The sequence below is a fragment of the Botryllus schlosseri genome, chromosome 9 (assembly GCF_051294905.1).
Source record: "Botryllus schlosseri isolate E-star chromosome 9, Bs_hap1, whole genome shotgun sequence".
Lineage (NCBI taxonomy): Eukaryota > Metazoa > Chordata > Ascidiacea > Stolidobranchia > Styelidae > Botryllus > Botryllus schlosseri.
In genome coordinates, this window is record NC_137244.1 from 25281384 (window position 1) to 25304719 (window position 23336).

General features: G+C 40.8%; 2 protein-coding genes across 2 annotated transcripts; both read right to left on the reverse strand.

Moving 5' to 3' along the window:
- Positions 1-129: 129 nt before the first annotated feature.
- Positions 130-17749, reverse strand: LOC145446341 (regulator of nonsense transcripts 1-like). Its single transcript, XM_080324606.1, has 26 exons — positions 16646-17749; positions 16473-16568; positions 15628-15800; positions 14781-14870; positions 14425-14592; positions 13743-13784; positions 13545-13683; positions 13144-13217; positions 12016-12188; positions 10979-11068; positions 10186-10294; positions 9947-10106; positions 9597-9718; positions 8514-8678; positions 8247-8361; positions 7896-8039; positions 7248-7376; positions 6440-6524; positions 5982-6099; positions 4706-4862; positions 4243-4385; positions 3414-3676; positions 2293-2580; positions 1731-1828; positions 1263-1386; positions 130-1194 (listed from the first exon to the last, which is right to left on the reverse strand). Exons 1-25 carry the CDS (start codon positions 16736-16738, stop codon positions 1270-1272), a joined length of 3351 nt encoding a protein of 1116 aa, XP_080180732.1. The 5' UTR covers positions 16739-17749; the 3' UTR covers positions 130-1194; positions 1263-1269.
- Positions 17750-19055: 1306 nt separating this feature from the next.
- On the reverse strand, positions 19056-21247 carry LOC145446360 (uncharacterized). The gene has a single exon (XM_080324627.1). It carries the CDS (start codon positions 20566-20568, stop codon positions 19864-19866), a length of 705 nt encoding a protein of 234 aa, XP_080180753.1. The 5' UTR covers positions 20569-21247; the 3' UTR covers positions 19056-19863.
- Positions 21248-23336: the final 2089 nt, after the last annotated feature.

Below are 23336 nucleotides of genomic sequence, written 5' to 3' on the forward strand. Positions count from 1 at the left end.
GATTGGTCAGCTGGACAGTGGTGACAACGGAGCCCCAACCCACGGACTGCACTGATCTCTTTACCACACCATCTCGTCCACAGCAATACAATCGATAAACAGTAGGACTCCCATAATATCACAACACGATTTCTCCAGACCCATATATCAGTATATTTATTGGGAGCAACATGCAATCAAATATCGTAAAACAACATAGCCGACAGCAAATACGCATTTCTACATTGCGAAATCAGCTACTACACAACGGGAGCGGTGACCAGGGAATCTATACCCGAATTAATTTACCAACGAAGCCTTGCGCGACACGAAATTTGAATCGATCTGCCCTGCAATGGGTAATGACCAGGGCTGGGCACAATGATTCGAGCACTCGAATCTGAATTGAGTATTACTTCTAATGATTCGAGCCGAGAGCTGATTCTTTCAAGTACTGAAATTATACACTAATTACGACCAAGGGTTAATTTATCAATGAAAATTGTAGTTTCAATATTATGTTCAACTGTCGAAGCCTCGAAACCTTGATTTGATAGGCCATAATCTACCATTCGAAAAGTGGTACAAAGCCAACATGTTAGTAGATAACACATTTATGTGATGTGGTGATCGACATACAGCCGACAGCATTTTCTAACAGGCAATTTTTGTACAGGTGGATATTTGAACATTCCACATCATCCAGACTGTTGCATTACAATATGTGATACCCAACTCAAAGTCGAATACTCGATTTAGAATCACGCATGTACTCGATTTTGCCCTGGACTAGTAATGACAGCACAAGTGGAAACACGTCAGTCAACTAAAAATCTATACACACCAATCGACGTATGTGCGAATTAGCTCCGATCAAACACAATTTTCATTCCGAGTTTGATGTTTTGCACAGAGACAGAGGAGCTAGAGCCAGAAATCATTTCATCAACCGTTGTCATTTTGCCCAGTGGCCGTACTGGATAGTAGGTATCGCTGCGTGCGCGTCTCGACATCGAGTGAGAGCGTGGCAGAAAAGTTTTGTAGGATTTCCGAAATCAGATGGCTGCAGCGTCGCACATGTTGTGATTTTGCGGTTGACGCCAGCATCCACCCTACCTCCGGGTAAGATTGGCCACAGAAACTAGAGATTCCTTGACAACACGTTCCTCTTCTCGCTGCTTTGACGGGTTTGCTCCCAGCCATGTCTTTTCTCCTCTGTTCGTTACAAGAAGGCATAAATCAGCCACACCGGAGACTTCGACCTAGTTTCAACTGTCACATACTTAGCTGCTAATACTGGGAAAAATTCAGGCCCTGTGCAGCGTAGGCGCGTTCCCCTTGGTAAGTGGAATCTTGCGACAGCGCAGCGTCAACCTGCGAGCGGAACTCCTCCCCCAGGTAGCTGTCCTGAAAATTCAAAAAAACAATGTCAGATTTGAAGGGACACAGAGCAGGGTAACCGTCAGCAACTAGTAGAGAATCGAAAAGATCTTTTTATCCTTTGCATATGTTTATCAAAAAACTGATTTAAGATTTTAAAAATTTCGAAATAAAATCAAATATTTTCGGCTGACATCGTCACCGGTGATAGTCAGCAACTAGTAGGGAAGTGATAAGAATATTGTTTAGTTTGCATATGTAATGAACAAATTGATGGAAATATGGAAACAAAACATGGTATTATTCAATTGTACATTGTCAGATTCAGCGATTGCATACCGGCTAGCCTTTTCATATCTGGGCATACTTACTTGGGACAGTTCGGCCTGAGAAAGTCCCAGCTGGCTCATGCCCTGACTGATGGGTTGACTCATGGACAGCCCGGTGCCGTACGGTTGGGTGAGAATGCCTGCAGACGCAAACAAGAAAGGCAGTGAGTCTCAACAGGAGAGGTTGTACAAAGCAGTTAGTGTTGGTACTTGGTAGACACGTACAAATAACACCGTAAACTTCTAATCAAGTTCAAATACCGAATTCCAAGACACGTCAACACTGCTAATGAAAAGTCTGACAAGAACTAAGCCAAGTACTTTGCTCGGGGTTGTTCAAAATTAACTTTTTTTTTCGAATTCCGGGAATACACACCGAATTTGGTAAATGTCTGTACAGCATGCTTGGCTCGTTTCGCACGATACAGTTCTCATAAACCATTTCCAGAACCAGAAATTAGACTAGAATTAGAGCAAAGAAAGATTTCACAAATCATATCGGAATTATATCTCTGGCATTTCACTGTAGTTAGTCTAATAAGACAGCTAGAATTATCAATCTGTCCGAGTCTGTTACGAGCAACGCTTGGCACAAGGGACTCACCCTGCGAGAAGTTCTGCGTCATGTCCTGCGACTGAGTCCCGTGCTGCATCCCGGCGCCGTCCTGGCCCATCCCGTTGACGTTGCTGTTGCGATTCATCCTGGGCGCCCTGCCCTTGGGCGGCGGGCGGCCCTGCATGTTGCCCGGGTAGTAGTTGGGCGGCACGGTGGGCTGCATGTACATGTTGACAGGTACCGGGAGGGACACGTTCATGGCTTGGGCCTGAGCCGGGTTGATCATGCCGATCTGGTCGTGGGTACGGAAGTACTGGTGACGTGGTGGCAGGTTACCTGTGAGAAAGACAGTGTATCATAAATAGGGTTGGGCACAATGATTCATGTACCCAAATCAAGTACTAAATTGTTATGATCTGGCTATGCGCGTTAGCGTTAATACCATTTCTGTGGAGTCGTGATCAACCCAGAGCATTTCTAACGAAGGTTAATGCAATAGGTGGTCAAGAAAATGCCAAAATATTTTTATGTAGTGCAAAACTGACATATTGCCTAGATCAGCTAGAGGAGTGCAGAGTACGAGTCAGTGTTTTGACTCAAGTCCGAGTCATTATGTTAACCATTCAGTTTTCAGTTCAATCCGGTTCAACCCACTTCTTACAACTCCGCTCAAGTGATGTAGAGTTGTAGACTGACTCGCATTCATAAATTTCATAACATTGTAATTTTCCTCGGTATTAACAAGCTTCTGGCCCTATTTTCCACGTGTCAGGACTGATAGACGAAATACCAATCATGTGGTGACTTTACAAATCTTCGAAGTTACGATGAAATGTCTGTCTTGGCCGTCCTAGTCTCGAGTCACATGACTCGGTTCCAGGCACGCACAATCAGTACAAGTCGAGTCATTTTACGCTTTTGAAAAAGGACTCGAGTCGAGTCGAGTCAGCAAAAAATCGCGACTCGAGTCATTACAACCTGCATAACCACTCGCGTAACTAGTGCGGGAATTCTACTTGACAATTCTAAAAAATTAGTTCTTTTCTTCTGACCACCTTTGATATTTTGATATTAAAGCCGCACAGGAAAAGCTCCTCAAGTTGAAGACGCGCATCAGTATTAGAAAATAGATCCGGCGACAAAAAACGGATACCCACAAAGACACCTACCGTTAAACTGGGAGGTCCTGTCGTACGCGCCCCCAGGCACCAACAGCTCCCTGGCGTCCCACATGGCTGTGCTCATGTACCTTCCGCCCGGGTTCAGCGCGTTGGTCAGCTTTCTCGGTTTCGAAAACTGCATCAGGCTCTCTTTCAAGTTTCCGAGCGGGCCCTCGACCAGGGCGCGCTGTTCCTTGAAGTAGGTCAGCAGATGGTTCCACAGCGGCTGCTTGGACAGGGCCTTGGGGCTGCCCACAATGATCACGCCGTACCTGTCACACGTATCGATATATTATTACAATCTATCGAGGTAAAGAAGTTCAATACACAATTAATATAGTTCCAGTTCAGGTCATGTTCAACCCAATTTTTATGGCTCTGCTTAGGTATTATGGAAAGCCTCGGACCCATAACATACTCATACTCACTTTGTCCCTTTTAACAGATTTTGGCCTTAACGTTTCACGTATCTGGACTAATATCCGAAATACCAATAATGTGGTAACTTTACTATTCTTTGAAGCTACAATGCCTGTATCGAGTCGTATGACTTGGTCGAGACATTTTCCGCATTTTGAGAATATAACTCGAGTCAAGTGGAGTCACAAAAAAATCGCAGCTCGAGTCACCAAAGCCCTGTATATACTGCTCAATCTTATCGCCAAATTTGACTTCACCAGCATAAAAAATTGAAATTACCAAGGCAAATCAGACTTTCACAAAAAGCACGGACTCCTTTACTAGAAAACAGACAGGAGAGTTTGTCTTAAAAGAGCGTCACCATTTTTATACATTTCAATAGATTACATACGGAAAAAATCAGTATAACGTCCCATACCTCGCTCTGGTCAGAGCCACGTTCAAGCGACGCGGGTCGTTCAAAAATCCAATTCCTTGGTGCTCGTTGGCACGAACGCAGGACAGTATGATGAAGTCTTTCTCTCTGCCTTGGAACGCGTCAACGCTCGCAACTTCCACTTCCTGATAACAAAGCAAAGCGATAATCATTCAAGAAAATGGAGTAGTTTGAACATACAGGTCATATTGGTAGGGTCTAAACAGCTATCACACGGAAAGTCCCAGTTGATTACCAAATAATCTTAAATGCGATGTAGAACTTATATTATATTCTTTGTGGCCGCATTAAAGGTAGGCCTACATATTTAACTTTCCAAATCTTTCATACTGAAATGATGTGATGCTCAGAGGTCTAATACTCCATTACTCAGGTACCGGCACTCGATTTTGCTTAACCCTACTCATAACGGTGAACCATCTTGATGAAGTAACAATCGCCTTACCATGTAAAGCTTAGAATGCAGAGACCCAGAGTACTGCATGTACTGCACCAGATACGAGCGTTGGCCCTCGTACGGTGTGATGATGCCGATTTGCTCCGGCTTGATTCCAGACTTCAGAAATTTCGTCGTAATCCGCTCCACAACGACCGCCTCAGTCCTGGGGAAAGTCGCAGTTGCATTTGATTTACAGAGGTCGTCAAATTAGTCAGAATTACCACTGAAGCATAAGCAATGTTGTAATTTTCATCTCGATTACAAGCAGATTTCAAATACACGCCGAAACTACTTCAATTAAAAGCAGATTTGGTCGAGAGGCCATACTTTTTGCAGTTTATCACCGTGTCATGACTTGACTCGAGTCAACTTTTTTAGATGACTCGACTTTGAGTCACTTTGCAAAAATGACTCGACTTGACTTGGCGTTTGAAAAATGCGGATCGACTCAAATTTTCGAGTCAATTTCAAATCATCAAGTCGAATCAAATACACCAATTTGATTTTAGACTATGTGTGCTTTCTACTCAACAGTTGTCGACGCAAAATTATCTGCCTTTTACACTTCTGCTTTTACGAAGTTTAAAATAGTTTTGGGGTTGTTTGTGCAACTTTTGAGACGGGAATTTGTTATATTAAATGGGCAAATTAGACTCTGTATCAAGATAGCGGAATATATTTTCGAAAATTCCACCTGTTTGTAGCTTTATGGCTCATTTTCCGTTGCCGTGAAAATGGCCCCGTGAGTTTTAGGCAGCCTAACAATTTAATCAGTGAATTCCAAGAGTCCGAGAAAAAAGTTATTTTTGAACATCCGTATTTTGATATCCTAAAAAGGGGATGCTATTTATAAATTCTGAAAGCTCCAAGAAAACGGGTGATTTTGATATTTTTTCGACTGATAGTGCTGTGTTAACTAATAAAAAGGGTCATCACTTTGGTTCGGATCCCAAATTACCCGCTTTTTCGTGATAGTGTGTGGCGTTGACTAAAAAAATTTAAAAATAAAGATAATCATTTTGACTCGACTCCAGATTTACCCGATTTTTTACCAAACTCGGGACGTTCGCTGGGTCAGTGTCGCATTTTTCGTGGCGTTTTAATCCATTTCAGAGAAAATGAGGACAATTTCCCAAAAAAGAGGACATTTAGGCGTCCTCCGAGGACACTTTAAATTTACTGAAAAAATAGGACATACGTCTAATAACCCTAGATTTGAACACCTGTGCGGATTTCTAACTGCCTGGATTGCTTGCAACAACGCACAATGATTTAGCAGTACCTGTTCAAGTATGAGGTGCCGGAACTTGCAATTTCTTCTTGCCCTGAAGTCTTGTAAAAGAACATTGGCTTGTCGGGAGAGGGCCAGGAGAACGTCAAGCCGGTTCTCATTCTTTCTCCTGTTAGATGTGTAAAGATATACTATATGACACCCATGGAACTGACTGCGAGTATGTTAAAATAACCAGAAAAACAAGAAATTTCAGTCCAATAGAGGGTAGCCATACTCATGTAGATATATAAATTTATTAAACTTCTTAAATGTATATGGGAAAATCAACATGTGCCTTTGCTCCGTTATACCGCAAGTTGAACAGGACAGTTCAATATCAAGCGTTCATGATCAGAGAAGTCTCAGAAAACCCAAGTCTCATTCAAACACTTGAAAAACAACCGAAACATTCTCTCGGTGATATAACAATGACTAACAGCATCTTATAGAAGATAACGATCACAAACCTGCAGTGACGCCATTCTGAAGGGAGCCTTCGTAGAAGAGGTTGGACGGAAATGCAGACAAAGCGGGATGCATGCGATATTGAACCTGAACAAAAAACGTGAATTTTTCGCAAACAGTCAAGATACCATGCTGCAAATTTATGGACAGCAATGTTATCTCGCACCTTCTCATTTATACAATATCGATCTCGTAAAAATTACCTGTTTTGAGCAAGATCGGCTGAATTCTTGTGAGGAGTGATCTTGATAATAATAAGTATCATTCAAGTAAATTCCTACGGCGAGTAGATTCTCGGCTTCCCAGACATATTCCATTTGAGATCAGACGGTATCCACCAATTAGTCTTTAGCATAATATACAGAGGTGGCCAGTAACAAAGTAATTCTACTTTATCGGAGCACTCAAGTAGGTTTGTTCCCTGCTTGCAGTACTTTCGCTTCACAATATCATAATTTTCCTCCGTCCTAACAGTTTCTGGCCCTATTTTCAAGTATCAGGACTGATAGACGAAATACCAATAAAGTGGTGACTTAACTATTCTTTAAAGTTACAATGAAATATCTGTCTTGGCCATCCTAGTCTCGAGTCGTATGACTTGGTTCAGGTCCTGCACAATGACTCTAGTCAGGTCATGACTCAAGCCATTACAACCCAGTGAAATAGCCCCCATATCAAGGTAACAGAATACATTTGAAGATTCTGTCTATCTGCAAGTTGCGTTAGTCGCCAGGACACGTCTTACAAGTAGCCGCTACTAAATACCAGCTATGCGGACATGTTCGTAACAGAGATACGAAAGAAACTTACTTGCAAGCGAATCGGCCGTATGCCAAGAACCACGAGACGTTCGAACAGAGATTGAGCCAGGCCCGCGTTGGCCGCCTTCTTGCACATCACCACCGGCCCGAGCTGGCAGTGATCACCGACCAAAATGAGCTGAGAAAAATTTCTTACCGTCACGATCAGAAAATAGCATTCGTAATGACAAGGAAAATGATTAATGGTTACACCGCTGGTCACACAGTTTCGGCGTACAGAACCTTGTAATACATTTGAATAATATATTCATACTTATTCCCGAAGCTTTTTTCCAAAGTAGATTACAATTAGAATTAGTGAATGTGCACAAAAACTTGGAAATTGAATTAAATTCTGAATTATTAAGAAATACGACAAAAATTATGTTCACTTCATACCAAATCAGAGTTCATGCCCATAAGCACGAGAATAGCAAATGTATGTATGTACAGCAAGCTCGGCATGTTTTGCACTATACAATTCTCATGTAGCATTTTCGTGAAAACCAGAAATTAGATCAGAATTATAATGAGAGCAAAGAAACATTTTACAAATTAGATTAGAATATCTGCATTTCGCTATAACTATTCTAACTAGAAAACTATAACTATGTAGTTATCTAAGTCTGCACGCGAGCAGTATCTTGCATTATCTCACCTGCTTGGCGCCAAGCACGACCGGAACCATGCATTCCGGTTCGGTGGCCTGCGTGCTTTCGTCGATCAAAATAGAACGGAATCGGAACTTGACCAGACGAGGATCACCGGCACCGACACAGGTACAGCAGATCACGTCGGCATTCTGCAATACAGTTCAATACAATCAGAGGTGGCAGGATATAAAGTATTCCTGCTTTCTCCGGAGTATTCAAGAGTAGGATTCGCATCCTTCCATAACTTACTCAAGTCGTTACATTGTAAATTACTTCCACTTCTGAAGTACAACGTATAGTTTTGGGACATGTTTGCGAGTGAGATTTCCTGGAAACATAATTCATCGGAGGTTCACCTGCAAAAGTTCGCGCTCGGCATTGCGTTTCAGCGCGCGGTATCGTTTCTCGTCGTTTGAAGACAACTCTCCGGTCTCGTCCTTGAGCTGCTGCAGTTTCTGCAGCTCCGGCAAGCTGGGGAAAGCAATTTTCGCACATGAAAAAAATATCCCAGTAGTAATTTTATAATGCTGGAGAGACTCTTGCATATACGGAACTTTGATATGCAGTTGAATAATATATTCATATTCAAATCAAGTTCTTTCGAATACTTTACGATACATTACCTGTCCATGCTTCTGACTTGGTTGTGCAACGACAGGAAGGAGACGTTCGAATCGATGGCCTCCCTGCTCTTGGCACAGAGTCGAACCACTTTCAACCCGGTGCGATGAATCTTCTCCGTCAGTTGGTCGACGGCGATGTTACTCGGAGCACACACCAAAACTTGTCTGTGTGTAAATATAAACTATTTTATTTTGGGGTATTCATGGTGTTTGTCGACTACTATGGTCATTTACACCAGGCCGATATTCTTTTTATTTTCCGTAACTGCCGACTTATAGCACGGCCACCTCTAGGCTTTTGTAAGATACCACTGACGCGGATGAGGTGACGAGGAGGAGCCTAGGTAAACATCCAACACTTAGGTATCGAAATATATACTATGAAAACCGAGTAACTACTGTATATTACAGGCAAACTTGTGCAAATTACCTATATTATAGTTAGCTGACGGTCAACCAACTATACAGTAGGGCTAGTTAAGGATTTTGAAGACTGAGCAGTTCCAGTTCTACTGATCTAATTGAGGATTTCGAAAAGTGACCAATTGTATTTTTGGTTGTGGATTTTGAAATAGAGCAGGTTTAGTTCTGCATTATGAAAAGTGAGTATTTGTAGATCTACCGTTCCAGTTGAGGATTTTGAAAAGCGAGTAATCTTAGTTCTAGTTGTGGATTTTAAAAATAGAGTAGTTCTAGTTCTACTGTTCTAGTTAAGGATTTTGAAAAGCGAGTAGTTTTAGTTCCCGTTGTGGATTTTGAAAAGTGAGTGATCTTAGTTCTTGTTGAGGATTTCGAAAAGTGAGTGATCGTAATTCTAGCTGTGTATTCTGAAAATAGAGTAGTTCGAGTACTAGTCCTACATTTTGAAAAGTGAGCAGTTCTAGTTCTAGTTGTGGATTTTCAAAATAGAGTACCTAATTCTAGTTCTACTGATCTAGATGAGGGTTTTAGTTCTAGTTGCAAGTTTTGAAAAATAAGCAGTTCTACTTCTAGATACAAGTTGAGGATTTTGAAAAGTGAGTAGTTCTAGTTCTAGTTGCGCATTTTGAAAACCCAGTAGTTAAGTCTGCCAGAGAAGCTCACCCTTGGTTGCAAGATTTCACGAGGTGATACACGATTGTCGCGCTGGTGACAGTTTTCCCGGTTCCGGGCGGTCCTTGAATCAGGCAGAGTGGACGTTGCAGAACAGTCTTCACGGCATATACCTGGACAAAAAGGGAGTTCTGGGTGTTGCCACAAGTAATTTATCAAATGCATCACACGAAAATAGTAGCTTACTGGATACAAATTTCATGTCACTAGACCTTTGATTAGAACCTGGCCGACTATCGGAAAAATATGGAAATTGGAAAGATCATTGCAAATGAACAATCGTACCACAAAATATGAGAAACCGTGGTGCACACAATTCGGAATCGCACTGCATACCACACCTGTGAATGATTCAACTCCGGCAATCCAGGCGCGGAAAACCTCTTGGGAAGGTTGATCTTCAAAGTCTGCTCATCAACCTCGTGCCCGAGCAGTCGATGGTAGATGTAGGCGGAAACAGATGCCTCATCCACGGCAAAAGTCTTCATTGAACTTTGCATTCTGAATATTAGAACCGAACATGAAATTATCTAGTTGACCAAGTCTGCACGCAAACGTACGAAAATTGACAAAATCGTACCTGTCAAAAGAGGTGGATTTCCAGACAAAATCCACTTGGAAATTGCGCGTGTGTTCCAAAGGAGCACCGGCCGAAGAACGCAGTTCCATTCCGATTTCGTCTCCGAAATCTTACGGCGATAACAGTTCAGGAAAAATCAACACAAAGTACGTAAAATGCTAAAATATTCCCTTGGAAGCAACACCGTGTTCAAAGTAGAGGTCGACCGATATTGATTTTTACAGGCCAATACCGATATATCGGCACACTCACAAGGCCGATAACCTATATCATAGGCCGATATTAATATGGTAGGAGCAGAGAACAATTTCACCAAAAATATTCTATATTAGGCGCGATGGCACTTGTACATGCCACAGAAAGCTGAACAACAAACAAGAAAACTGAAATTGAAAAGAATTATTGCTTAATTGTGCACATTCGATGAAATTTGGGATAACCCAAAAAGCAAAATATGATACAGAATTGCAGATCAGTCCAGAAAAGGTAGATTGTAATGCAGGAAGCATAGTTTCTCTGCATGCTCACCCAGCTAAACTCGTCCTGCAAGGGTAAATCTGTCATATATCGCCCTTTACGTCCTCGATTTCTCGAGATTGAGAACACAGAGCATTGAATTTCCAATATTTTGAATTTTTTTTTTTAAATATAAAATATCGGCCGCATTAGGCCGACATCGATAATCGGGAAAGCTCTAAATATCGGCCATTTCAATAATCAGTCGACCTCTAGTTTAAAGTGGGTAACCTGACTACTGCTGCAAACACAAATGTAAAATAGTTGGTAAGGATACTGTCCGGGACTTTCACGACGTGCCCCTTCCCTTCCCAGTTGGTGCCGAGATGGCGGAGGCTGATCTCGTCACCTTGCATCAGTTTCATGTCTGGAAAAATTACACCACAATCACTGGCGATGAAATTAGTAATCATTGCTACTCAGCTAGAACTGTTTTAATTAGAAATAGAAAATAAATCGTTTGAAAAATCCTACTGGAAGTAATTCTACAAAGTATCTTGGCCGCATGCTTTTGGTAGTAAATGGAAGGCGAGATAGTTTTGAAATTGCAGCCACATCGCAGCATAACGACCGATGGCGCTACAAATTGCGCAATTTTGAAAACTATAGTATATTTCAGAAATTTGTGTGATCATCTATTTAAAAAACACTATCGGAAATAGATCTTAAATAAGTTAATCATGAGATATTGCAGTTGAGTTTTGAAATTGCAAGATGCATCTTCGCCACATCGCAGCATAACGACCGATGGCACTACAAATTGCGCAAATTTCGAAAACTATAGTAGATTTCAGAAATTTGTGTGATCATCTATTTAAAAAACACTATCAGAAATAGATCTTAAATAGGTTAATTACGAGATATTGCAGTTGCTGTTTTGAAGTACCCATATGCATGTACTACACTCTCTATTGTCATAGTCCTGCATTGTAGTTCCAAATATTCAATCCAAAGATGTGTAGCTGTTACACATATCTCGATATTGTATTCTGGTTGAAAAATTTTTCGCCTCACTTTTACTTTTATTCATTTATTTTCGTTGTAATGCGATATTGATTGTAATGTGTGTACTCTTACAGGTGGCGACTGTGTAGACCTACTAAGGCCCCGTGGTCGGGGCCCCTTGTCATCATCCTGGTCTGTACCGGATTATCACTGGTGTGACTAATAAATAAATCTGTTATATATACAAGCCATCATAGAGGAACTATTTATGCAAGTTGGGATCATAATTTCACTCGCAAACATGACACAAAATAATCGACAAGCCACTTTCTAATTCACAAATGACAACGTGTAGAAAGCGCGTCTCACCGCTGTCAGTCTTAGGCAGCTGAAAGTAAGCCAGTCTTTTCTTGTTGAGACCTACATCCCATCTCACAGTGATATCTCCCTGAGTCTGAGATTCCTTGAGCCGTCTGTCGTAGTCCGCTTCCAATTTCACGAGGGGGCCGAATATGTTTTGATACTGGTACGCGTCTTCGTATCTGCAACACAGAACCAAGCGTACAGCGCTAGTGACGTATCAAAGTATGCAGCAACTGATTGAAAATTGATGATTTAGAGCAATGTTGTCATATGGTCTCGCCTATTGACCGTGCACGACGAATGTATGACTTGACGATACAATGCATACAAATAATAGTGCATAATAAGCCTGCTGGATAGAAAAATCGACACTGGGTTTCCAGCTTTTGGACATTAATGTATCATTGTATTGGCACGGCATATTGAAATTACGATTTCAAAAGGTAATGACTAGCCATGATATCATTGATTTCAATTGTATTCACGCTTCAACATTCTGGCACTAGTGAAATTAGCAGGAAATGACTGGGGTCCCGTTTTATTGAAGCTCAAGCCACCGAAATAAAGCACAAACTTAGTCAATATGAATGATAAAAATTGTGCCGTTTAAAAGTAAACTGTTTTAAAAAAAAATCAGCCTTGTAGTAAGCCTACATTTTGAATCCGATCAATGATGAATGATGATGTCACAATATGACAGAAATTTCGGCTTTGGCCATTAGAGTTTAAAAAAATACAAGCCACTTTCGTGACGTCACAACATGATAATAGGGTAACAATGAACTATATACATTTGTCTATGTTACAGACCTGCATTTACATGCAACCTTCATGTCCAAGCATAAGAATGGCTGTGAAGCTGTTCAAATGAATTCAAATAAAAGTTTTGGAAATGCCCCAGAAGTTAGATGCCATATCTTCGAAATATCTGCTGAATGTATCAATTTGTCAGCAAAGGTGTTAGTTAATGGTTTTATCGGTCCCAGTTCAAAAGTTTGATGTCAGTCTGGCTCTAGTCATGCAAACTATTTCTACACATACATTAAATGTGTAATGCATCACTACTACTATCGCAAATGCTGAAATCGGTGTTGGCAAATTTCAATTGATCAATTCCGCACCAGACGTGCTCACCTCAACAAAACAGCTTGTGGCTCCTCGTCCACGCCAGGCTTCTCAAGGTCTTCCAGAGTCGCGTCTGGATTTTCCTAAACACAATCAAGTCATAATGACACACACGTCTACTAAAACCAGGCATGGAGTAATCCTGATTAGTGATCGATTGCGTTTGCAAATTGAGGAATTTACGGAATTTCAAAATTCAGACCAAAACACTAATCAAAAACTTGCTGCATTTCAGCATAGCGCATTTTGTCACGCATTTAGGGGTGACTGTGATTCATAATCGTAACCGATCACGTTTTCAAAGTGCCAACGACTACATACTTCAAAACCTAGAACTTACAATGTGATTCAAAATCCCTATCAAAACACATAACAAACACTGGCTTTACTGCCGTGAAGCGATCAAGTACCTTCCAGAGTTCTTCCAGCTTGTTGATCTGCTGCGCCGTGATCTGCCGCGCGCGCATCTGCTCCTCTTCCGACGGCACTTTCACGAGCCACGACAAAAAGCACCGGTCCTGAATCAGCGGCTGCCACTGCGTCGCGTCCCTATCGAATACGGCAAGGTAAATTATAAAAGCCGGGCGACAGCACTGAATTTTGCATACCAGTTCATGTCCTTTAGGCTACTCTGATTCGCACAAGGCTGACTGTAAAATGAAGTAGTACATTGCAAAAGAGGCAAAAGATCAATGACGTGAATGCTGAATAGTATAAACTCTTAAAACCATCATCAATCACAGTAACCATACTGCTGGAAAATAACATATTTCAGTTTGAACAAAAACTGAAATATCTCATTTACAGAGCTCTCAATCAGCGATAACTAGATGGTCAGAAGCTCGGTCACAGTCGTGTGCGACATACTCTACTGTAGGCTTATCTTAAAGTCATAACCTTCAACAAATGAGAAATGACAAAACCATGAATATTATATTAATATAGGCTATAATGCTATTATATTACCGATCATACCCTGCAGGGATCTCAAATACAGACTCGCAAAACTGCACAAGCTATGCGGCTGTGCCAAGGGCGACTCTGACGTAAGGCAGAGTTTGGCAACCGGAAAATTTTCAGCTATCCCAAATAAGAATAAAATAGAATCATAGCCACACACACACACACAGTCTTTTCTAAATTAGAATTAAGTTAGAATTATAGTTCTAGTTATTTTTTCAAACTAGATTAGAATTATAGGAATTTAGATTAGAATTAGATTACCTGCAGTTCACTCTCATTAACGATACAGCTGCACAAGTCTGACATAAGGTGATACTTGGCACTTACCGGCAGAGCAGAACGACAACAGAATCAGCCTTAGCTGGAATAAAGCCAAGAAGAAACACATTTCTGCATCCACAATTGTAGCATTCCAAAACAGAATCACCCAGTTGGCCTTCTCGATGAAGGGTGACCTCCTTGCATTTCGCCCTCACCAAATGGTTCACGATGTGACTGGGAAAGGAAGTACGGTAAAAGGATTATCATATTGTCGCCATAAAATTACCGTCGAAAACACCACGAGATATCTTGACAGTAACATTACTGTCAGATCTAGAAGTAGCAAGGGAAAGCATTCTATTTAATGACGTGTCATTAGCAGATTTTCAAAGTTCCATCATAATCTATGATAGCACAATCACCTTCCAGATGTATTTCCCCGTCCGTTGCAGAACCATTTCTTGGTCGAATTGCACATGACAACGCAGTTGGGATCATGGATGCCACAGTACCTGAAACGTTAATATCACATAGAAACCAGCACCAGTGGGATTCAAATGCATAGGCTCGATGTTGATGATTTGATGTTGTTGAAAGGTTTGGTCAGCAGAATGTCTCTTCAAGTAATCGTAATAATAATGGATAAGGGAATATGCTAGCTTTGCAAAAAGCTTCAACTCCTCAATTATAGTACGGAATGCCAATCATGAAATCACTACAGAAAACCAGTCCAAAATGTCTCGACAGAATCTGGAACAGTGACCTTCAATTTCTTTTCCTCTTGGTACAATATACTACTATTGAAACAATATATTTATTCTCAATCACGGTTCTATATCCTCATAGTAGCCTACTCTAATAGTACACTACAAGATTCAGTGTTTTCTATGCCAGCCACCGCAATAGCGTAGCTCAATGGCTCATTCGAAACAACATCACATCGCTCACCAAATGCATAAGCAGGATAAAATTTTGGTTGGGAGCATAAAATTTCAACAATACATGACATCGCAGACATATTGTGATAGCATGACAACCACATATTTCCAAAATGCTACAGTTGCGAGTGGCAAACCTTTGTGTTTGCCTGTCTAAGCCGTTCAACACATGCTGTGATTCTGGCATTATAAAGGCCTAGGTGGGTGTCTGATTTCAAAGACTACTCCAAGTCGCTTCGACACCATCCTATCTTTTCATTGTATCGCAATCTTGATATTTTTGAAAGAACAAAATTAATTACAATGAACTCAAAAACAGTTATATTCTCACCCGCAAGCATGTTCCGGAAGATCTTTCGTATAGTAAGTGTCTTCCTCGTCCTCCTCTTCAAATCGCAAGTCTGCGACGCCTTGAGTTGCCATGTGGATCTGCTCTTGCAAACCTCCACCTTCGTGATCATCCGTCTTCAGCTCATCATGATTAATCCCATTGATATCAACACCCTGGAAATTGTATAGTAAATGTTAAGAGCCCCTTGACAAGGGTGGCATTCTACATGATTACTAGGGTTGGCAAATTCAAATACCTGATTCCTAATCGAGTATTAGTCATAACAGTAACGGTATGAAAGATCTGGGATGTAGGCCTACCTTTTATGCTGTGACAAGGAATATTACATAGCCAGTTCTACGATCTACACCACATTAAAAATATGTTAGTGATTATTTGACCATGCTTGTTCAATTGCACTCTGTGCAACTGTCGTGGGTTTATCACGACTTCACAGGTAGCCTACCGTATGTCATTTCTACTAACATAGTAAGCTTTGCACTACAACTACATGTTTCCTAACCTGTATTACAAATCGAATACCCGAGCGATTAAGACTCTCTCCCTCTCTCTTTCGATTCTGAATCGAGTTCTACAGCTACACATCACATTAAAGATATTTGGTCTCTTTCCGGCCACCAAACCTATTTCATTGCACTTTGTGACAGTTTGTGTCTTCGCAGATATGTTTTTGCCACTAACGTAAATAGCTCTGTACTGCATGCCATAGTGGAAAACTGTAACTGTAACTACGTAGTGTGTATATGTGTGAAAAAAAAGCATAAACTGACAGCATAGGCCAACTTTCGTACTGCCATCATCAGAATAGGAGCATAAGTTTTTACCTGGCTGTTTTCTGGCAACTCCAACTGGCTTTGAGTTTGTGTTTGCGTCTGGGTTTGTGACGGCATTGTGAAGTCGGTAAATTCATAATCACTAGCCTGAAAACGGAGAGCATTGTGAATTAAATTTCATACATAACTCGGTTCAAATTTATGCAGTAGCTCCGTAACCGTACCTGGGTATCGCCGCCAACAGTTAAATCACCGTCTTCAGTGTCCAAGAACGTGAGTGTTTGTGAACTCGGACCATAGGCATCCACAGTACCCATCTTGGCAAAAATCAACGAGTAACCTACACCAATGGACAATTTATCAGGATACTATATTCTGTCAATTTTTAATGGAAAATATTAGGGATTTCCTGTTTGCCATCTTCATAGTACGGACTTGGATAACTAATATTTCCAGTGGTCTAATTCAACTAATCAAGAGCGAAATGCAGGTAACCTAATTTCTGGTTTTCCTTAAAGTGCACTACAGAACTCAGAACTGGGTAAGTGCATATAAGCGAAAACGGCCGAGCTTGGTGTTGAGACATTTGCCATTCTCATGCAGATTTGAGCAGCGCGATCTCAGATTTGATATCAAATTAACTTGAATTTAGCGGTATTTCTTTTACAAATTCAGCAATTCCAATTCTAATCTAATTTGGACAAAATGCGCATGAATAATTCTAATTTTAACCTTATTTGCACAAAACTGAATATAGCTATATAATTCTAATCTAATTTGGAAGAGCTGACAAATTTCTAGTTATTCAACTCTGGTTCATCTGGTACCATCAGCGCTGTTTGCTATCATAGAAACAGTATATCCAAATTGAGGCGTCAGAAACCGAGCCCGTATACACAGCTGTACAAGCTTAAGTTATTATGCTTGCAGTTCACGACCTTTCTCATATCTTCCAATTATGAACACTGATACTACAGTATTTCCCTATCGACGAAGACGATCTAATATAAGCCGGAAGTCTTCTCTAAGCAAAAGTAACGTTTGCGTATATGTGGACTATGGAGCGACTCACTTTTGCTATAGATGATTTCAAAGTACCGTTGCTAGTCAACGAAAACAGGGATATGGATCCTCGAGATACAGACACGCTTTTACCATGAGTCGATCAATCGGAAAATCGTTGACCAGTCCTCCTTCCAGTGAGAACAAGTGAACATCGTTCGATGATTTTCTGTAACCTGCTGCACACCAGGGTCGAGGGAACTAAGCGACGGTGAAACGAGTGGCTCCTGCTCTGCTTGTCACCAGACAACTAACCGACCGTGACGCATGTTCCTATCATTTTCTTGTACCCACTGCGACCAGTGGTAGTGGTCACGAATGTTACCAGTGAATTCGGCGTCCCATATCCTTACCGACCCCTAACTTTAACCCCAAGCTAACCGCTATTTCCTAACCCGAATACATGCATAATTTACATACGATCCCGGCCTTGATCTGATATCAACCTCGCCTATCGACACATCCGACATTCATTTTCATCGCTAGTCGTTTGTGCTATATCATATTTCTTTCCATCCGGTGTACATGTGAGCAATTGTGCATGTAGGCCTACGTACATTCCTCTTATTCAAATCGCCTAGGTGGGGTCGGATCTTTCCATTGCACCGCAGTCTTGTGGTGTTTTGAAATGACGAGATTCAGTAGGCCCACAGTTCAGTTTATTATCAAAATCTCATCATTTCAAAACACCACAAAACTTCGATACAATGAAAAGATAGGAGGGTGTCGAAACGGCTTTGAGTAGTCTATGAGATCAGACACCAACCTGGGCCTTGGCGATGTAAAGAGGAAACATGCGCAATTGCGCATTGCACGCTGAATGAAAAGTAATAGAAGTTAATATAAAATGACTAATAAACTCACATTGATACCTAATGCCGCTTCTCATAACTCATTCACCTATTTAGTTATACTGGGCATGTATATCCCTCACCTTAGTGAAACATACATTTTCGAATCTGAACACAATATGCTGGCTTTCATAACGTTACAATACATTTTTAACGCCAAATTCTCTGGAATGGTGTGGTGCTGTGGGCGTGCGGTCGGTTCGGACTTCGGAATCGACAATCATTATTCATTGGCAAAATAGTGGTTAAATCAGGTCTGCTGCCAACTATCCTGTCATAAGTTGTTGAGTAAAGCCAGTCGTGCCAATAGCAATTTCAAATTTGTTTTCTTTACGTGATTAATTACTCGAAATAGTTGTTGTATAATGTATACTGTGTAATTGTGTATGTATGATGGATTTTATTATATTACTATGTCTATTTTGAGTTGGAGTATGCACAGAATACTGTTACAGTTGGCAACTGACTCTGGAGGCCTCTCGGGCCCCTTCTCCCTAGTCTGTAGTGTGACCTATCTATCAATTTATAACAATAACTTGAGGATTGAGTGAACAATGATTTGCGACGATTCATTTTTCACTGCACGATTGTACTCAACAGTGACGGATAAATTCCTCTCTACAGAACCAATATATTCATGATAGTTGTAATGGTGGTATTAGCACGGCAATCTATTCCCTTTATAATCTATCTGAGTCTATAGCTTGATAACCAAATCCCATTTAATTGATGGAGCTTTAGCATCAGGGTTCAATATCGCAATCTTTGATAGCATCTTACCCTGGCTCAGAATCCATGTGAAAAGCATGCTTATTTCAAGTAAACATAGATTTACCACTGAGCAAACAACCGGCGCTTCAGCTATTGAATATCATAACATAAAACGATTCTTGAAATATATCGTTTCAAAGATGATAATACTTCTGTGACCATAAAATTCGTCCAATACCACGATTTACGCATATAATCAGGCTGGATTCACAAAAAGTGTTCAGTTACTATGGAGAAGCCATGAAAAATAGATTCAGAATATTGTGCAATTACCTATGTTCAATACTTGTAAAAATAGTGCTTCGGAATATGTGAATATACTCATGACAACACTATACAATACATAATGTTTTTCATGGTTTGTTCACTATGGCTATTCACTTGGGTTCGACTACTGCGACAAATATTTGTAACTGCAGTATGCACAAATATTGAGTGAAAAGAAACTTCAAACACTTGAAGGTGCAATAGAACTGAATATTCTAGACCAAAATTCCTGAAAATTGCACAATGTACACAACGACGCGGTGTAAGTCATCAACAAGGCATGGGAAAAGCTGGCAGTATAGCATTGTGTTGGTGAATGTAACTCACTAGTTCACTAGTTCAGTTCACTAGTTCAGTGTTTCTCAGTGACATTGTGAGATTCGAACGTACAGCAGACCACATTGCAATGGGCCATTTGGTGCAAATTCCACTGTGCTGCAAGCAGTTCTAGATCCATTGTTCCATTGTTCATCTTAGTTCATTTTGCGACATTAGTCATGTGGATACATCTGATGAGCAGCCGGCCGTGTGTGGAATTGCGCACCATCATAAAATTCAAAATAATCCCATACCTTTGGATTAATTATGTGGACGTTAGTGAAGCTACTTATTTTATCTTGTGCAACATAAGTCATATGATTACCAGGTCTATCCCGGACATCTGCTAATATTAAATAGTGTGGCATATCAAGACTGGATTTGTCTTGTCCATAAATAGCATTTATCCAGTTGGTGGGAGCCTTACAATGAATATCCCAGCCAATAATAACACCTCGATAGCCGAATTTATTGTGTTTTATAACTTGTCCGACCCGAAATTTCACAGTCTTTGGCCTTGGTGACCTTGTCGCAGTAGATTGAGCGAAGTAGCCTTTGTCGCTTCTATACTTGAACATCTCTTTCGCTACATTCTCTCCATTCGGAAACGTTGATGTGGAAAAACTCTTTGCTTTCAACTTTTCACGAGTTTTTAGGTCGATACGGAATATCGCAACGCCGGTGAAATGATACCATAATCGTAGCATCAGTGTTTTCGCTTGAGCAAATGTCTCTTTTGTAGCATCCATCATTTGATGGAGATTGCCGATTCGTATAGAGTTGTTGTTGGCACCATACCATTGCGCAAGGAAGTACTGAGTAGGCACTGCGAGAAGTATCAAAACAAGTTGCACATATTGCCTCCTGTTTTCAGGCATCGTTAACCGCAAAACGATCTTTTTTTTGTTATAACCATTCGTTCACTCTCTGTGACAAAAAACATACTTGGCGGATTACAGTCAAAAGGAGGTGCACATATTTTGTCAATGTTGAATAACTACAATGTTGAAAACTATTCTACCGAGTAGCATCAATGTCGGCAACTATCAACCCTATACCAGCAACAGCAACAATTTCATTATTTTACTCGAGTAGCAACATATCGGCAACTATCTGGGAACGATACTTCAATATTCTACTAAGTACCAAGTAGCACCACGCCAGCAGTCTCAGCACTGATCCTGCCAACAATATGCACGCATTCTCATTAATCTAGTGACATATACGAGATTGGCATAGGGATTGTGCAAGTACCGTAATATTACTGCTGTAGTGCAGTGTTTCATCAACATTGAAATAAAAGTGTAACGTTCTAGTATCGGTTATGAACGACAAAAAAATATGAACAGAATATATTCAAGGCATTCTAAATGACTGATTGTTTTTTTTTACAATACAGCTGCCTTAGCACAACGCCCGAGCTCAACAGCGAACTGTGGTAACTGCAACACCAGTACAAAACCGAGGGCACTGTCGCCACACCATCCCTCCACCTCTGAAGCAACTATCTATATATATGAGCTTATTGACCAAGCTCAACGTCAAGCTACTGTTGCATCAACATGCAGCGCATCAGTGCACTAACAGATTGTAGTCGTGTTGTTTGTCAAGTTCTCACTAAATCGTATAAAGCCAATATGTGCATTGTGCAGTTCGGCTTGTGTTGAAACCGCTGAGCTATATAAACCGTAATTTCAGAATATTGCGGTACCATAAAATCATAGCAATTTACAGCGTAGCTGGCATGGAGAGTTCCATCTGAATACGATCGATGTTGTGGTTAACAGCGACACCTATCGCTAACGTAATACTTTTTCGTCGTCACCCGCCAGAACAGAGATGTAAACAGTAGCCGTAGTAACTAGTAACGCTAACTTTCTATACCTGTGGAACTGTGGATTCTGTGTACTTATATCCAGTTATAGTTGGACGTTGGTACTACAACATAGTCCCAACTATGAGCTCCAATGCCAAACTTTATAAAAGCAGAGGCGGAACGTACTGCTGTATTCCTGAATGCACAAGCTCAAGTACAAAAGGCGGGTTCAGCCTGTACAAAATCCCTACTAGTTCTGGAAAGCAGTTTGGAGTGAGCACAAAGCAATGGGCGGAGGAGCTTCACCAGGTAAGATATCTATAGTAAAGAAATGTTATGAAAATGGCATCCCCATAATGTTGGATAATATAGCTCTTACAAAGAACACTGAATCGCGGGATTTTGACAGAAATATCCCAACTTGTGTCAGTCTCAAAATTTTGATTTTACAGGTAATCTTCAGATATCGATATGATGCAAATTTCAACATAAAGGTGAAATCAGGAAAAGCATATATATGCTCAAGACACTTCCAAGATTGCGATATTCAGCATTCAAGTTGCCGCTCTTTTCTTAAGATGGGAGTGCTTCCAATTTTAAATTTACCAATGAAATCTCATCCCTCCAAAATTCCCGAAAAAAGACGACTCATTCAAAAAGTTTGTGACAAAACAACCAAGGAAAAAAGGACATCAATTTCAACAATCGATGGCATTTTGGATTCCTGGAGAACACTTCAACTAAATGGTTGGCGTTGCTTTCAAGCTTCTGATTACTTGCTTCACCTAAGCTATTACGAAAATCCCTTCCTGCATTCGACCCCTGACGTTAGTCTCCTCGTCACAGAGAAGGACGAATGTCTTCAATTATCTGTTGCATTTGCTGGGGAGTATGCAATGCAATTATCAACCGAATTAGAATTTGGGACTAAAAGTTTAGAGGATATGCTGCAGTTTCTTCAAACAATGAAAGTCTGTGAAGGCTATGAATCTGTTCCCAACAATGGAGGTTGGATTGAAAAGAAAGTTCCTCATATGCGTGAGGGTAGATTGGGTTATACCAGAAGGTAAGCAATGTTTTCTGCCACAGTTTAGCCCAATCCACAACATTTGCATTCTAGATTTTTCAGTGATGATTGCCAAGTCGCCTATTATAGGAAATCGTTGGTATGCCAAACATGTATGATGCACCATGTGGAGTGCATTAACAGTTTGCAGCGCAGATTGGAACGCAAAGAACGAACTGAAGATCTTCCCTTAGAGAAGACAGCTCCTTTATCAAAGTGCACTAAAGAGAGGCTGAAATGTACTGTTAGCTCACATCGCACGAGGTATTCATTCTTACAAATATCAGCATAAATTAGCAAATGCTATGTTTGAAACTACCCTATGTAATCTTAGAATCCGTCAGTTAGAAAAAGAGTCGAAGGATCATGGTGTTACAGTATCACACGCTTTTGAGAATTTAATAGCCAAAGTATCAGATGAGGATAATCTACTTCGTGACTGGTGGACATGTCAAAAACGGTTACATGAGACTAAGAGCATCCATGGGAGACGTTATGCTCCTTCTGTAATAAGGTAGGAACATCACCCAGTATTATGTATCAGGGGAGTGAACTATATTTCGTAAATTTGCTACAGATATTGCTTGAAACTTTATGCGAAGTCTCCATCTGCCTACCGGCTAACTCAGAACATTATGATCCTACCCAGTGCTCGTACGCTTCGCAACGAAAGGGTTAAAGCAGTTAACAGGTGCAGCATTGGAGTACAGTCAGGTGTTACCAAAAGGATTCGTAACGCAGTCAAAGCTACAGAAAATTATCAT

What these genes read in the sequence shown, in the direction of transcription:
- LOC145446360 (XM_080324627.1), bottom strand. Translation starts at nt 20,568, where the DNA reads ATGCCTGAAAACAGGAGGCAATATGTGCAACTTGTTTTGATACTTCTC.
- LOC145446341 (XM_080324606.1), bottom strand. Translation starts at nt 16,738, where the DNA reads ATGGGTACTGTGGATGCCTATGGTCCGAGTTCACAAACACTCACGTTC. An exon ending in GCTGCCTAAGACTGACAGCG is followed by an intron (nt 11,069 to 12,015) that starts GTGAGACGCGCT and finishes TAATTTTTCCAG; the next exon opens with ACATGAAACTGATGCAAGGT. An exon ending in TCGTGCTTGGCGCCAAGCAG is followed by an intron (nt 7,377 to 7,895) that starts GTGAGATAATGC and finishes AATTTTTCTCAG; the next exon opens with CTCATTTTGGTCGGTGATCA.